At 48.5% G+C, this 16,171-nt stretch overlaps 1 protein-coding gene and 2 non-coding genes across 4 annotated transcripts in view; 2 read left to right on the forward strand and 1 right to left on the reverse strand.

Annotated features, from left to right (window-relative positions):
* Positions 1 to 10,979, forward strand: part of RCSD1 (RCSD domain containing 1) — a 35,766-nt gene extending 24,787 nt beyond the window's left edge. The window contains exons 2-7 of one of the 2 annotated variants that reach the window (XM_054056025.1): positions 510 to 617; positions 3,077 to 3,166; positions 4,492 to 4,563; positions 5,873 to 6,076; positions 7,411 to 8,065; positions 8,909 to 10,979. In XM_054056025.1, the coding sequence (XP_053912000.1) occupies positions 510 to 617; positions 3,077 to 3,166; positions 4,492 to 4,563; positions 5,873 to 6,076; positions 7,411 to 8,040 (1,104 nt within the window). In that variant the 3' untranslated portion in view covers positions 8,041 to 8,065; positions 8,909 to 10,979. Of the gene's footprint in view, positions 1 to 509; positions 618 to 3,076; positions 3,167 to 4,491; positions 4,564 to 4,642; positions 6,077 to 7,410; positions 8,066 to 8,908 lie in introns of those variants that run through there. The other variant, XM_054056026.1, reaches the window with a different exon arrangement.
* A 3,482-nt stretch (positions 10,980 to 14,461) lies between these two features.
* On the forward strand, positions 14,462 to 14,533 carry TRNAP-CGG (transfer RNA proline (anticodon CGG)). The gene has a single exon. It is a non-coding gene; the product is annotated as a tRNA-Pro (tRNA).
* Positions 14,534 to 15,295: 762 nt separating this feature from the next.
* Positions 15,296 to 15,367, reverse strand: TRNAP-AGG (transfer RNA proline (anticodon AGG)). Its single transcript has one exon. It is a non-coding gene; the product is annotated as a tRNA-Pro (tRNA).
* Positions 15,368 to 16,171: the final 804 nt, after the last annotated feature.

Consider the following 16,171-nt stretch of genomic DNA (forward strand, 5'->3'; position numbering starts at 1 on the left):
TGCTAAAAACACAGAACAGCACAGGGACATCCCCAGGCAGATGCTGGCTTGCTGTGAGGACAAGGGAATGGCTTCTTGCAGCAGAACAACTGGAAAAGGAAGGGTGCCAGTGACCAGGGTAGTAAAAAAGGGATGGGAGGGCTGAGAAGGTGTATGGGAGCATCCTTTACTGCCCTGCTCCATCTGCTCACTGTGAGGAAAAGATGGGGAACTGACACTTGGCTTGAAATACTTAGTTCACTTCCAGTGAAAAATGCTGAGTCTAGGCCCTTCAGCTAGAGCTGAAAGGATCTGTGTGAATTACTGTTTTTCTGGGATATTTGAAAATGCTGCAAGGTCCTATCTTCCCAAACCTCTTGCTCTCAGACTGGATGATTGATGCCAGATGTGAGAAATTCTGCTTTAAGTCCTTGCTTACTTTTGAACTTTATAACACATACACAGGCTTCTCTCTAGTCTGCTTGCTTTTCCTAGCCTTTGCTCATAAATGGTTGTTCCCAATTTGTCAGAACAGGCCAGCAGAGACCAACTCAGAGGTGGACAAGTCGGCGTCACCTTCTGTGGCTCAGCTAGCAGGAAAATTCAAAGAGCAAGCAGCCAATACCACTGGAAAAGAGGTAAGGAGCTCTGCAGCCAGTAACTGGGTGAGGTGCTTGCAGCTGCCTCTAGAAATTAGAGCATGATCTGAGCATGAATCCACCTTGATTTTGAATCTTTGCAAAGGCTTTATGTCCTAGTTCAATGAAAGCTATGACAGTATCTTCCACGCATTACCTACTTGTGGACAAGTATTTTGGTAGAGCCATACCTCAGGACAACTAGACACTGTAACTGGGACACCGCAAAGCCTGTGTCCCTAACAGCAGCAGACAGACAGCAACAATGAATAATGAAATAGCTAATATTGAGCCATGGAAAAAGAAAGCAAACAACTCATTATGCAGCACAGAAGCCAGTGGCAGGTCATCAGCACCTTGTTCACAAAAGGAGAAAGTTTCCTTCAGGTATGGCCTTACGTACAGGTCTGAGAAAACAAGCTGTCTCTTCACTTGCCCTCATTACCTCTTCCCAATGACATTACATTTTCTGTGCCTATGTCTATCATGCTGAAACTTTATTATTTTGAAAGCCCACTATCTCGAGCATTGCCTCACAAGCTCTCTTTCACTAGATAAGGAAAACACTGGAGTACTTCTGTTAGGAAGAAAGTAAGAGTGTTTATGGGTGGATATTGACATTTTAGGAGAGCCCCCATATCATTGTGTGCTTTTTTAGAAATACAAATGTTTACTGGTGGCTGTTTTCAGTCAGTGGGTGCCCCTTTAAAACTGAACTGCTTCCTTCCTCTGCTTGGCTAATTTCAGCATGTCCCAGGCTGGGCCTAAGGGGATCCTCCCTGTCACTCCTCTTGTCTTTGCCTGGATGCTGTGGTGACCTCTGTCCTGCAGGGCTGGCATGCCACCATCTATCAGCAGTTAACACTGTCACAGCTAAATCCCAGGATGGGAATAGTGAGTCTTTTCCCAAGCTCTTTTTTTCCCCTTTAGTCACCAGCTACCAGCCACTCCATCCATTCCATTACAGTAATTTCCTCTTTCTAAGGTATGGGATTTAATTGCACTAGAAGTCCCTCATCCTTAAGAAGGCAGTAAGTTCCCAGACCTCTCTTGTGTTATCTACAGACCTCTGCTACTCCCAAGCCAAGGCCTTGTGGAGGGGCCTCACAGTGGGGGGAAACTCATTTTCTCCAGAGACAGAGGAGGACAAAGTTTCCTCTCTGTTCTCTCAGAGCCATCTGTCATTTCCCCACCAGCTTTCTCAGGCTGGCTTCAGATTAATGGCTGAGTGGATGGTTTTTAACCCTTGCTTGACCCATGCCAGCAAAGGAGGACCTATCAACCAGGGAACCTCTGATACATTCACTGTGGCACAGCATTGCATGGCTGCAAATCGGTAAGGTTTCAATACGACATGATATTATTGATTCTTAGCATGATGTAAAGCGAAGGGCAGGGCTGCCTTTGGCTGCTTAGAGACACAGCATTGCCATAGCTGGATGCATCATCACCAGAAGTTAAGTGACATCAAGTCTAAAGGTCCTCCCAGACAGCTAACTCTACTGGGGGCAAAGATGCCATATTCCAACTTTTCACATGCCTGCCTGTTAGATGGTAAAAAATTATCCAAATATTATATTGTGGATGTTATCCAAGACCCACAATATTATCCAAGTATTTTGTCTGTTAACACACAAAACAGTGTGTTAACAGCTTGGCAGGAGACTGCAAACCTGGCATACAAATAGAGACAACTTCTCGTAAAGACTAGAGCAATAGTTCTGAAGGAATGACTCCATAGGTATTATGCTATGTGTCCCTTCCTTCCCAGTGAGTACTCTGTACTTCTGAGAGCCTGTGGACTTTTAGAAGGAACTGGTGTCCCTGCCATTAGGTTGCCTTGTTTCCTTCTTCTCTGGAGAATCTGTTTCTTGGCCAAATTAAAAGTTGCAGCTGAGGCCTTGTCTCTGTGAGATGCTCTTCTTCATTAGAAAATAAAGAATGGGGATGTTGAAAAAGTTAGAATTCCCCTTTTTGCCCCTAAAATATATCAGGTGCAAAAGAGAAAAATGACAAACCAGGTAGGCGTCTGAGACTCGTTAAAGGAAATCCTGGTAATAAGACAGGAAAGAGAACTATAAAAATCTCTTCCAATGTGAGGGGGGTTCCCATCAAGATTCTTCGAAGATTAAGCTTCTGGGAAGGCTTAATCTTCACCCCGCAAAAGCTTGGAAGAGTGTCCTTTGCGCAAAGCCTGAAGTCTCATGGTTCATGGAAGAGATACAGACTATTTTTCCAACACCAGGACTGGGCTGGAGATGCTGCAAGCACACCTAGCATGCTGGACACATGCCCACACTCTGATATCTTTCGCTGCCTCTGGATGCTTCCCTTGGGCAAGCTGAGTCCTGCCATCCAAGCAGGTCACTTTCAGAGCGTGCCCTTGGTGTTTCAATTTTATATCTTTTGTTAAAAAATTTATTTCCCTTCCTGCTGAGTTGGTTGTTTTCTTCTCCTAGGTACCACCACATAAGCCAACTCGGAGGAAACCACCATGCTCCCTTCCCTTGTATTCCCACAAAACTGAAACAAGTGACAATGACGACCAAGTAAGTATCAATTTAATAGGGCAACAAGGTCTCTGCTCACTGCAGCTTCTTCTCTCCTGAGACACGAAGTTGGGGGTAGCAGAGAGGTCAGGCTGTGCAGCCAAAGACATCAATCACGCAGCACTGAACCTTCCCCTGCTTAAACACACGTACTGACCGAAGTCAGCTCCATGCTGTTTCCCACTCCTGTAGCATGGATACATACCCCATTTCTACTGCTTTCATTTTTACTTTTAGGGCACTGACAGATCCACCCAATTACCACCTTTTGAGGATTTTAAAGTAGGAGATCCTGGCATTTATTAAATTTGAACAGCACTTAGCAAGGGGGCATCCAAACTTTTTGTTGCCTTCAGACAAACGCTAGAGGTTTGGGTATAATGGTGTAATAGTTTTGCTCTTGAGACTTTTCATTCTCCTGAAAAATGAAATAACTAATCCAGAGAAAAAAGGGAATTTTGTCAGCACACCCACATGATATTGTGTTGAGATGTCCTCCCTACAGCACCCTTGAATGAGCAGGTCCCCATACACTGGCTGCTTCTTGCTAAAGTTTATGCTCAGGCCCTTGTCAGTCAATTCTGTCTTTCTGTATTTCATGATATGAGGTTTACTCACCAAATTTCACAGTCACCTGCCCTTAACAAGGAGACAGTTCTTTGCCCTTCTTTTCTGACAGCTGCATGCTACTGCTGCCTCCATGCTAAAGGAGCACAAGCTTAAAAATCTTAGATTCTTTGCCTTTCCTTTGGACCTAAAAAAAGCAACACGCCCCTTCTTAAAGCAATGCTCTCCCTTTCTCAAACTGTTTTCAGCCTTTCATACCTCTGTGTCTCTGGCCACTAATGCCTTTCCTGCCCATACTCTTTGGATATCATTTAACTCTGTTATTCAAGTCATGGCAGAAAGTCTTCCTGTCACAAAAAGTTCACGTTTACCAGCATTAAGGCTTTACACTTTAAGAGTCAGAATTTTAATCTATCTGATCCTGAAATAAGGTGCAGGGAAACTGTCATAGGTTAGACGCCTTTGTGAAAGCCATGCATCACCTAACTCAGATACTTCAGCCAGAAAGCAGACAATCACCTTTTCTCCCAAAGGAAGGATACATGTATGTAGAGCCCTAGGATGGCCAGATAACAAAATGGGTGCAGGGTTGGAAAAGAAGAAAGCAAACATTCGTGTCAAGATCCTATATGAGGCTTCATTTGCTCCCCTACCAGTATTTTTTGCTTATCCCTTCCAAGTTTTCTGCCTTCATCGCATCTCCTCTTTTTCACCTATTCTGTTGTGACTTTTTTGTGTGACTTCATTTTGTTTTGCAGAAGCGGTCTCCAAATGCTTGCCCCATTCCCAAGGTCAAGGTGAAAAGCTCCCCCATGATTGAAAAGCTGCAGGTAGGTCCTGGAAAAGCCCTCATGGCTGCCCCAGCAAATTAAAACTGATTGGCATTTGTCATGACTACTTCCCTTGCAGAGTAGCCACAGGGGAAGAGGATCCAGGACCCAAGGGTGACAGCTAGGTAAGCAGGACTGTGGCCTCACCGATGACGACCCAGTCCCACAACACGCAAACAAGGAAGGTGGAGCTGGTCTGGTGGTGGTAGCCAATATGATAAGCAGTCCAGCAATTCTCAGGCACGTCCATAGGCAGGTCAGTGCATGGGTCAGGATCATTTGGAACTGTGGGGTACATGGCTGTGCACAGGCATGACAGCAGCACAGCTCAGGCTGGGAGCAGGAACAGGTGCTTCAGTTAAAATGCAGCATATGAAAGAGAGGGAAACCCTGGCTGAGGCTTCCTCCACCTCTTTCTTCACAGCAGTCTAAATCACACTGCCACCTGCACCCTACTGTGGAGCTGGCCTTGAGCACAGGCAGCTAAAATCCTGGCAGTGGGAAATGCAGTCTGGGCTCTGGCACTTCCCTGCACCTGCCTAGAAGCTGTGCTTTCCTTGCCTCGATTTCTCCACATGCGCACAAGCCCAGTGCTTCTTGCCCTTATTGTATCTCTCTGTGGTGCCTGATTCATGCCGCTGAGGGCAGCTCAGCACTCGATAGCCTGTAGACATAGTGCCCTGCTGCTGCCAGCTGGCTCTCCTGGCAGCACGTGCAGCTCCAGAGCACAGTGCCTCCTGGCCGCCCTGACACAACGTAAGCCTATTTATAGCACTGTACCTCTCAATGCACCCAAGGACATTTGCCTACAAGTGCTTCTTAGTGACAGGACAGCAGGAAGTGTTTTGCCACAGTTCATCGCAAACTCGCTTCTTTCCATGGTCCTCTCGCTCATCACAACTGTGCGGACCATTCAGAAGGCCTGCAGACCAAGCTTGAAAATGCAAGGTCAGCTTGGGTTTAAGTCTCAAAGTGGTTGCTGGTTGTAGACTTTCTCCCAGCTCAGCCACTGCTGACTATGTTGGCTTGGCTGGGTCACTGGAAAATCCCCAAAGGCCTCAGGATGACAAAAAGACACATCCTGAGATCCAGCTGTTGGGGAAGGGCAAATGTCCAGTCATAACTTCTCTGCCTGGACTTGTTTGTTGACAGTGTCACCAGTAGAGACCTGTAACCAGAAGGTATGTGGGCTGTGACAGCTGAGAGATGTGGCAGCCCCCGTGGCAGGAGCAAGGGTTCCTCCATGTGGTTTTCACATGTAGTACATGCTGGTGTCTTGCACATCCATGATGCAGATTTTTCTTTGCAGGCCAATCTGGCTTTTGCTCCAGCTGCTTTGCTGCCGGGAGCATCTCCCAAAAGCCCTGGTTTGAAAGCCCTGGTTTCTCCATTCAGCACCCCCCCCTCAACGCCCAGCAGCCCAGGGATTCAGTCTCAACCCGGTGAAGTGAATGAGACACCAGTCAGCTTTGATCAACCACCAGAAGGCACTCAGCTGCAATTCTATAACAAGGTAGGGTATGTGCAAGGATTACTCCATCACAGCAGGATAAAGCTTGCTCATCACATTGCTTGGGGATGAAGAGGAAAAGCAGGCCCTCAGTCCTACCCTAACAGTGTAGATTTGTAGCCATGGAAATAGATTGACTCACTGGGTTTGAAACAAGCCTTCAGTGTAGCTCTCTGGAGCCCCCTCTCTGCACACCTGCAAACGGATCTTCATGATCCAGCAGCTCCGGAGGCATTCTTGGCCAAATGGTAAAGAAAACAGATGAAGTGGCAGGACTCAGTCACCTGTTGGAATGGGTCCAGAGGAGGACTACGAAGATGATCAGAGGGCTGGAGCACCTCCCTTATGAGGACAGGTTGAGAGAGCTGGACTTGTTCAGCCTGGAGAAGAGAAGGCTCCAAGGAGATCTTATAGCGACCTTCCAGTACCTGAAAGGGGCTACAAGAAAGCTGTGGAGGACTGTTCACAAATGCTTGTAGTGATAGGACCAGAGGCAATGGAGAGGGGCAGATTTAGACTAGACATTAGGAAGAATTTCTTCACCATGAGTGGTGAGGCACTGGTACAGGGAAGGTGTGGCTGCCCCATCCCTGGAGGTGTTCAAGGCCAGGCTGGATGGGGCCTTGGGCAGCCTGGTCTGGTAGGAGGTGTCCCTGCCCATGGCAGGGGGGTTGGAAGTAGATGATCTTTAAGCTCCCTTCCAATGCAAACCATTCTATGATTCTATTATTCTGTGATTCTATGATTCTGTGATTCTGTGATTCAGCTCATCAGTAACAGGGCGGTGGGTAGCTGGTCGAGGAGCAGCATGAGGAGGTGGTGCCGTGTACCAGTAAATGTCAAAGCCAGCTGAGGTGCAGCTTAGGGAGCCATGCAGAGCACAACAGTTTGGCACATGCCTATACAGTGCACAGTGTTTAAATGGGGAGCAATAACCTGCATTCACTATCCTCGGTTGGAGCGCAGACTCCTTCCTCAACTACTAAGCTGCCAACAGCGGAAAAGGCCAAGACATCCAAGGGTAGCAGTATCTGCATAATGAATGCAGCATCCTTGGGTTAGAGTGTAACTTGTACAAGAAGCTGCATTTTAAATTGAGATAATGACCTTCAGTGCCATCTTTACAGAAGGAGAGAAGGCACGTATCAGGGATCTGTTTGTCCTCTAAAGTAGACTTTCATGGGTAGGAGCCCTAATTTCCCTACTTTTCAGTAGCAGAGCAGTAAAAGCAAGGCCACCAGTGCAGAAATCAAGTTTCCACATGGTATATTCCTCTGTTGTGCTTTGCTGCTTTCCAGTACTGCTCTCTGACAATGTCTGCTTTTCCTGCCTCCAAGGTGCGAACACGGGGATCAATAAAGCGCAGGCCTCCCTCCAGGAAGTTCCGAAGATCTCTTTCTGAGTATGGAGATGCGGAAGATTTAGGGGTCAACATCATCTCTCCAGAAAATGGTGCCAAGGAAGATGGAGATGAGGTGTTTGGGCCCACAGGCAAGACAGAAGAGGCAGAAAAAACAGGGAGCAAAGAGAAAAAGAAACAGATGGGATCTGATGAAAAACCCCCGTCAAGGAGAGGATCCCACAGATCAGAAGATGAAGAGAAAGGGGGGAAACAGGCTGAGGAAACAAGTCCTTGCAAGAATAATGCAGGGTATACAAAGGAGGAGGAGGTGTGTCATGATGCCCCAAAGGAGGATAACCCTCCCCAGCCTCCCTCTGGAGACAAGGAGAAGGCGTGCCAGGGTACCCCGGGAGAACAGCAGCAAAGCACTGCCTATGAACAGGAAAAGGGGGATAAGGAGAAAGAAGAAGCTGAAACTGAAGCTGAAGTGAAGGAGACTAGCGAGAGCACAGATGCACGGGGAATATCAGACACTGAAGAAACACCACTGGCACCTGAACCACTGCAGGATGCTGTGGGCTTAGAGACTGCTAGTGAGTCTTCAACATCAGCCACGCAGGACTAGGCCACAGCATAACTGTGACACACAGGTAAGACTAGTTAGCATGATAATGGCTTCTAAAATACCAGAGGGTTTTATGTACTAGTGAAAATGGCAACTGTGACAGAACACACCAACATTTCTGCTGCTCCTTGTACTTGAAGAGTATTAAATCTCAGCCCTGCAGATGCTGCAAGGCAGGGTATTTAAAACAACCAGCCCTTCTGGGTGGTGTTACAGAGAGAGGGGGTGGAAAAGAAGCAAAGCCAGTTCTGGCTTTAGTGCAGTGGAGAAGGTCTGCTCACCAGGCACCCTGCTGAATTGCTCTTTTGAAAATAATTTGAAAGCACTTGCAGTAAAAAGCACTTTTCCCTAGAACTATTCATGTATATGTTATCTCAATATGCCTCCTTAGATACACATACTTATATGTTTGTGTGCGCACATAGTATATATACATGCATACATATATATTCTGTCTTCCTATATATATTTATCTTGGTAGCTGTGTCAGCAAAAATAGTGTTTGCAGACATACCAGTTTCATGATCAGCCCTGGAAGCTCGCACAGGCCTCTGCCACTTAAAATAAAAGAGGATTTCCACTGGCTAAACTGTAGCTTCTTACGTATTCTCTAACCACAGATAACATAGCCACAGATGCCTGAGGAAATACCTCATTCTACCTCAGCCACCTTGTCCACTCTTCAAATGCCACCTTGGTTTGGCAAGAAACAACTGAAGGAAGTAGGCTGGTGCTTAGGCTGTGGCTTGCCTTTGCCTCCTAGTGTAGAAACTACCAAAACACCCCCAGGTCACAGATTCCCCAGCACTATGTTTACTTAGACTCATGATTATTTTTCATAGCTACCATACTTTTCCCCTCTCTAAAGGACACACCCAATCAGGGCGCAGGAGACTTAACGTGTGCATAGGAGCCATCTAACCCAATCAAGGTGGAAGCTACTGGAAAACCTTCCATGGCAGGAAAGGAACAGAATATGGATAGCCTCCACGGTCCACATTCATCCTGGAGCTGAGTAGCTGTTTACTGGCTCTCTGTTTTGCACCATCATATCTTGGGACATTCAAAACAAGAGACTGGCTTGCAGTGCTTCGGAGTTCGAAACTGAGGTGTTGGCTGGTGTTCCTTGGTGACACCTGGAAACTGAGTGACCTGATATGTGCTGTTCTGGAGCTAACAGACACCACCACTCCTGAGCCCTCTGCTCCTTCATCCTGCTGCAATATGTCTTTTTCTTCTCCCCTGCATTGGTCTTAGATGAAGTTCATCAGTTACATACACACATACATGTATGGTGCCTTTTTGGTAGCTTCTTTTGAAATATTTTGGGTTTTCGAATATCAGTAAGTAATACTTTAAAAGTAGGAAAAAAATTTGTTTTCTCCATATATGCTGTATGGCAGACAATGTGAATCCTAAATAAGGGGAAAACTCTTAGATCGTTGTTCATAAAGCATAAAATCCCTTTGGAGTGGAGGTCGAGCTGGCTGATCTGTGAAACAGCCAGCTGTGGTAGGCATTTTTTCTGTGTGCTTCAACGTCGGGGTTTTTTTAGTGCTGAGGGAAAGTAGCAACCAACAGATATGATGCACAGAAAAGATGTGCTGCGTAGGTCAACAGGGCAAGTTTTCTTATACAGCTCTGGGCTCCAGTCAAGATTTATTAAGGACACTTTTCCATCAGTCTTTCTCATTTCCAGACCCTATCCAATCTTTTGATTTTCTTTTGAAACTTCCCGTGGGTGGCCACCAAGTGGCACTTGTGATAGAAAGCATTCTGAAAACAGCTAATTAATTTTATGTAGGTCGAAGAAGAGATTTCAGATGGCTGAGTTTCCAGTCATCTGTCCTGACTGAATATGAATTGGTGAAGGTCAGACATTCAGTCCCTCTAGGCATTATATTAGATTTGCATACACTCTTGGGTTACTAGTTAAGCCATGGTTCTAGAGTGGCTAAGCCAAAAAAGCTTTTACATCTGGAGAGTATTTGTTGCCCATAAGAAATAAGTTGTTTGGGGAAAGGCAGATAACAGACCCTCACCTGAACAGTTTCCTGACAGTAGTGCTTGAAGCTGTATTTGCTATTCTGAATCTAGAGCTCTTGTCTCTAGGCCATGGGGCTTGCATCCACAACCTGACATGGACATGTGGACCAGCCTGGTCTCACTGATGACAGCGAGTGGGACTTGTCAGAAGCTGATCCAAGGAGTCAGATAGCTGTAAGGTGCTGTGAATGGTCAGGGTCCAGTGCTTGAACCTATCACCAGCCATCTAGTACCCAGCAACACAGACGCTATAGAGTCCTAGGGCAGAACCAGCCAGCTCCTCTTCATCCATCACACAGCTCCTCCTAGCAAACATTAAGCTGAGCAGAGTCAGAGGCTTGGGTTATTCCTGTCCCTGTGGACAAGCACAAGCATCTTACACAGCTCAGCTCACATCCATCCTTGAGTAGGCTCTGTAACAGCAGTGTTAGAAACCCAATGGTTTTGAGGGTTATTTGAGGGATATCCCCTGTTTACCAGGTCTGAAATTAAGAGGAAAGAAGTCACTCTGTGCCCTGCCTTTCTTTTTGCCAGGTGAGGACACTGAGGTGTCATTTGCTGAGAGCCAGCAGTGTTGCCCCTCCTGCGTAGCACAGGCTTGTTGGAAAAAGCAACCCCCAATCATTTTGAGCCATGTTGTGGAGCATTGTTGCCTTTGAATCCATTTTAATCTGTTTGTTAAAGCTTGTATTCCAGGGCAGGCTGCAATCATCCGCTATACCATTTCTTCTCTCAGCAGTGTCCCATCTGGATGTGAGTGATTGTGCCTTACTGTATATATAGATGTATGTGTGCCTGTTCAGAGAATGAGTATCTGTGTCCCGAGCAAGAGAATGGAAATCCGAAGGAGAAACAGAAGAAATAAATGAATGGTGGAATGAAACCAAACCAAAACAAAATCTGTGTGTTTCTTGCTGGGGATAGGAATGAATCTGAGGAAGGATGGGGAGAGCTGGTAGCAGCTCGAAAAAAGAGGGGTAGGATTTCCACTGTCATTGGAAGAGTTTAACATTCAGCTTTGATTTAATTTGTGGTATTCATTACTTTTGGGGAAGAGCAATAAACAATGTGTTGAACCCACAAAGGAAGCTGTTCTTTGGGGCTAGCCATGTCACTAGAGACTGCTACACTACCTGCCCCAGCTCTCCAAGTATCTAGGAACAGAAGAAAGCAAAGCCATCTAGCCTAGTGCCACTTCTCCAACAGCATTCTGGGGGAGTAACCAAGAGATTCCTTGGAGATTTCCCAGCTTCTGGCAATCAACAGTTTGGAGACTTTCTGTGCCAGAAGTTGTCCTTGTCATTTTTGTCCTTGATGGCTTTACAAGTTGAAGGAAAAAAAAAAAATATATGCCTGTTTCTCAGCTGAAGGCATCCACACATACCTCTAGGAGTGATGTTTGCTCAGGTAGCACACAAACCTTGCCTCGTCTGCAGGCCAAATGAAAGCAATTTTAGAAAAGACTCTTTGGCCAATATTAGCATCGTGACACCATAAAAGCAGAGGATACACATGGGCACGTATTGCTGGCCCATCCATACAACTGGCAAACATTGGCTTGGGTAGCACGGTCTTGTATCCGCATGGTGTATAGGGTCAAAAAGTTTTGACTGAGATGTAGACCACAGCTTGGCTTTCTGTATAGGGTGAGGGCACCCTATTCAGAACCATACATGTCTGCCAAATTGCTGAGGCTGGAGTGTATAATGTTAGGTGTAAGAACACTGATGGTTGAACAGGAAAAATACCTTCAGCAAGAAAAATCTGATACAATTTATGCAATTCCTCTGGTGTGGGTGGTTCCTGCAAGATTTAAATAAAAAGCAGAAACACAAAGCTTACACAAAGCTACAGGCCAGAAGACCTGTAGATTAGGTGGGAAGGATGGAAAACAGAACAGAGTAAAGATAAAGTGGAGAGAGGAATGCGGCCCAAGAGCACAGAGTCTATTGCAGTTGTTTGGCTGGGATATTGTTTTTTCTATGCTTATTTTTCATTTGGACTGTATTTGAACTGCATTTGAACTACATCCAACACCCTACTCAAATGTTGGATGAGTAAGGACCAAGAGTAATTACTGATGGGAGAAACAGGGTTTTTTGAAAGATCTGGGACGCAAGGGAGCTGGTACAGAGGTGTGGAATCACGAGCGGGAAGCTTGAGGGTGACAGGAGGCATTAGCAGGATATAGCACATCAGGGACGAAGTGGGCGCCCAGTTGGCAGCGTGGAGTGGCTTCAGAAATCAAAAAGAAGACCACAGGCTCCGCTCAGCCCCAGCACATGAGAGACACACTCCCAATGCTGAAGCACGTGAAGCACAAGACCCTTTTTAAAGTCACTTCACTTGCAGCCTCCAGTGGGCCCCAATGGCCACTCCTGGAACCACTTGTTAGAACCACTAGCTGCCTCCCACAAGCCCAGCCATCGGCCCTCACCTCACTTGTCCGAGGGGTGGCCAAGAGAGGATTCAGACATACTTGCTCACATTGTTATCAGAGAATGTGCAGAGTTGGAAGGGACCCGCAAGGATCATCGAGTCCAACTTCTGATCCTGCACAGGACAACCCCAACTTTCACACCCTGTGTCTGAGGGCAGTGTCCAAATGCTTCTTGAATGTTGTCAGTTTTGGGGCCGTGACTGCTTCCCTGGGGAGCTGTTGCAGGGCTCCACCACCCTCTGCGTGAAGTACCTCTTCCCAATATCCAAGCCAAACCTCCCCTGGCGCTTCCTCCTGCCATTCCACCAGTTCCTATCACTAGTCACCAGAGAGAAGAGATCAGGACCTGCTCCTCCTCCTCCCCTTGTGAGGAGTAAAATGTGATGAGGTCTCCCCTCAGACTCCTCTCCTCTGGGCTGGACTTTAGTTGCTCCTCATAGGGCTTTCCCTCTAAACCCTTCACCACCTTTGTGGCCTCCTCTGGTCACTCTCCTGATATCCTTTCTATACTATGGCACCCAAAACTGCATAAAATACTCAAGGTGAGGCCACACCAGTGCAGAGCAGAGTGGGACAGTCAGATCTCTCCACTGTCTTCGTTCTTGATGTACCCCAGGACACGTTTGCCCTCTTGGCTGCCAGGTCTCGCTGCTGTCTCATGTTCAACTTGCCATCAACCAGAACCCTCAGATCCCTTTCCATGGGGCTGCCCTCCGGCCTCTCACTCCCCAGCCTGGATGGATAGCCAGGGTTGTGGCCCAGGTGCAAAACCGCTCACTTCCCCTTGTTAAACTTCATGTGACTGGCAATTGCTCAGCTCTCCAATTTGACCAGATCCCTCTGCAGGGGAAGTCTTTGTGTTGGCATATAACAGTGTCATCAGCACGCATCGTTAGTAAACCATCGAGTCCTGCATCCAGGTCATTTATGAAGAAATTAAAGAGTGCTCGTCCTAAGATGGATCCCTGTGGAACCCCGCTAGTGACTGGTCGCCAGCCTGATGTCACTCCACTCACTGTGACCCTTTCAGCCCAACCCATCAGCCAATTGCTCGCCCATTGTACTCCATGTTTATCTGCCTGGATAAACACAAGGAGACTGCGAGAGCCAAGACAGATCACATCAACTGGCTTTTCTTGGTCACCTGGGTGGGTGACCCTGTCATAGAAAGAAATTAAGTTAGATGCAGGAGGGTGCAGGGGGGTGGAAGTCCCTGTCTATCTGCCTGTCTTTCTGTCTGTGTTTCCCATTGGGGTGGGAGTGTGTGTGCGTCCCTGCGTATGTGTGTCTCCCTGTGTGTGTCCGTCTCCGCGTCCCTTGGTGCATGTCTGCATCTCCCTCTGTGTGTCCATGTGCCCCTGTGTGTGTCCATGTATCGTGTTTGTGCCCACGTCCGTCTCTGTGTCTGTGTGTCCTTATATGCATGTCCCTGTCCCTCTGTGTCTGTCTCTGTGTGTCCTGTGTCTGTGTGCCTCTGTCCCTGTGTGTCTATACCTGTTTCTCTGCCCCTGTGTCCCTCTGTCTCTGCCTCGCACTCCCCCCGCCTCCGCTGACAATGCGCTCGCCCCGCCTCGAGACCCCCCCCCTCCCGCGCCCTGCCTGCGCCCGCTCCTCCGTCCCTCGGCAGAGTGCAGGGGCGCGCCGCGGGGCCGCTCCCTTCCCCGCCCCCACCCCCTCGTTCCCCGGGCACTTGGAATCGTCTCTACGGAGCGGAGCTGTAGGGTCGGTGGAAGAGCGATGCTACAGTTACCCCGGCGGAGGGGGGGCGAAGATGGCGGCAGTTAGAGAGGAATGGTGTCTGCCGAAGCGGTGGGCGGAACCATTTGGAACGTGGCGGGGGGAGGAGGCAGAGGCGCTGAATGGGGTGGGTGGTGCTGGGCAGGAGGAGGTGGGCAATGAGTGAAGGGCTGAGATGGAGGAGCCTACACAGACAGCGGCTCGTTGGTCTAGGGGTATGATTCTCGCTTCGGGTGCGAGAGGTCCCGGGTTCAAATCCCGGACGAGCCCGCTACGACGGGGGGCGCTACACCGCCCTCTCCTTTTGCCGACGGAGAGGATGCAAGAAGCAGTTGCAAAAACTTCATTTAGGAAATTGTGATTTGTCGGAGGTTAGACAGGAAGTCCCTCTGACAGCGTGTTTTCTTTCAAGCAGTGTCTTTTCCAGACACTGCTCATTCTCTGGAGACGAGAACGCCCTGTGTTCAGTGCAGTCTGCACTTGAACAGATGTCTCTGCCCCTGCCATCCCCTCCCTTTGCAGCCTTTCCCCATCTCCAGTGCAAGGGCAGGCACAGATGCTCCAAAGCTCCAGGTCAGCAAGAGATTGGACTGCTGTGAAGTTCACGATAACATTAAAAAGAGACCTTGGAAAGTAACAGAAGCTGTATAAGATTTCTGGGAGAATTTATCTACCCACGGGCAGTGCCTCTTGTCCCAGCTCCTGCCTCTGCTCACAATGGACAGAGATCGCTCCCTTGCCTTGCCCAGCCCTGATAAAGGCTGCTCGCTTCCTACAGCTCCAAAAGGAGTCCTACAGTGCTTACTTCCTGGCGCTTTCGGCACCGAGGAGGAAGGCAGGATCCTGACGGTGCTCCCTTCGTGTGAGCTGCAAACGCTCGCTCCTCGCGGGAAAACGAAAGGAGTCTCGCGTGGGGAGCGCCCTCCTTGCGGTACCGCCTCAGCCCTGAGAGGCTCTGGCACTAGATGACCTCTAAGATCCCGCCGAACCCAAACCACCCTCTGATCCTCGGCGCTGAGAGGAAGAAAAAGTGGGCTCGTCCGGGATTTGAACCCGGGACCTCTCGCACCCTAAGCGAGAATCATACCCCTAGACCAACGAGCCGCGCTGACAATGATTTTCCCACCCTTTAGGAGGAAGGCTAGAGCGGCGGCGGGCTGCGGAGTCGCACGAGCGCAGCGGAAGCGCTCGCCAGCCCTCAGCACCGCCCCCTGCGAGCCCGCCGCACAGCCCCCAGGGGACAGCGTGGCGTCGAGGAGAGGTGGCCGGCGGGCTCGGGGACAGCCACACAAGAGAGCAGTCAGGGCTTGGAAGTGACAGGGACTGAGCATAGAATCCCCGGGTTGGAAAAGACCTTTGAGATCATCAGTCCCAACCGCACCTGTCTGCAGCTAAATCATATCCTCACGCATTTAATCTACCCATCTTTTAAACACCTCCAGGGATGGGGACTCCACCACCTCCCTGGGCAGCTGTTCCAGTGCCTGAGAACCATTCTGGTGAAGAAATTTTTCCTGATGTCTAATCTGAACCTCCCCTGGTGCAGCTTGAGGCCATTCCCTCTCCTACCACTATCACTGGGGAGAAGAGGAGAGACCTTATCACAGAATCACAGAATCACCAGGTTGGAAAGGACCCACTGGATCATCAAGTCCAACCATTCCTAACACTCCCTAAACCATGTCCCTCAGCACTTCATCCACCCGTTCCTTAAACACCTCCAGGGAAGGCGACTCGACCACCTCCCTGGGCAGCCTCTGCCAGTGCCCAATGACTCTTACTGTGAAGAATTTTTTTCTGATATCCAACCTGAACCTCCCCCAGTGGAGCTTGAGGCCATTCCCTCTTGTCCTGTCCCCTGTCACTTGGGAGAAGAGGCCAGCTCCCTCCTCTCCACAACCTCCTTTC

The sequence above is a fragment of the Cuculus canorus genome, chromosome 1, assembly GCF_017976375.1.
Source record: "Cuculus canorus isolate bCucCan1 chromosome 1, bCucCan1.pri, whole genome shotgun sequence".
NCBI lineage: Eukaryota > Metazoa > Chordata > Aves > Cuculiformes > Cuculidae > Cuculus > Cuculus canorus.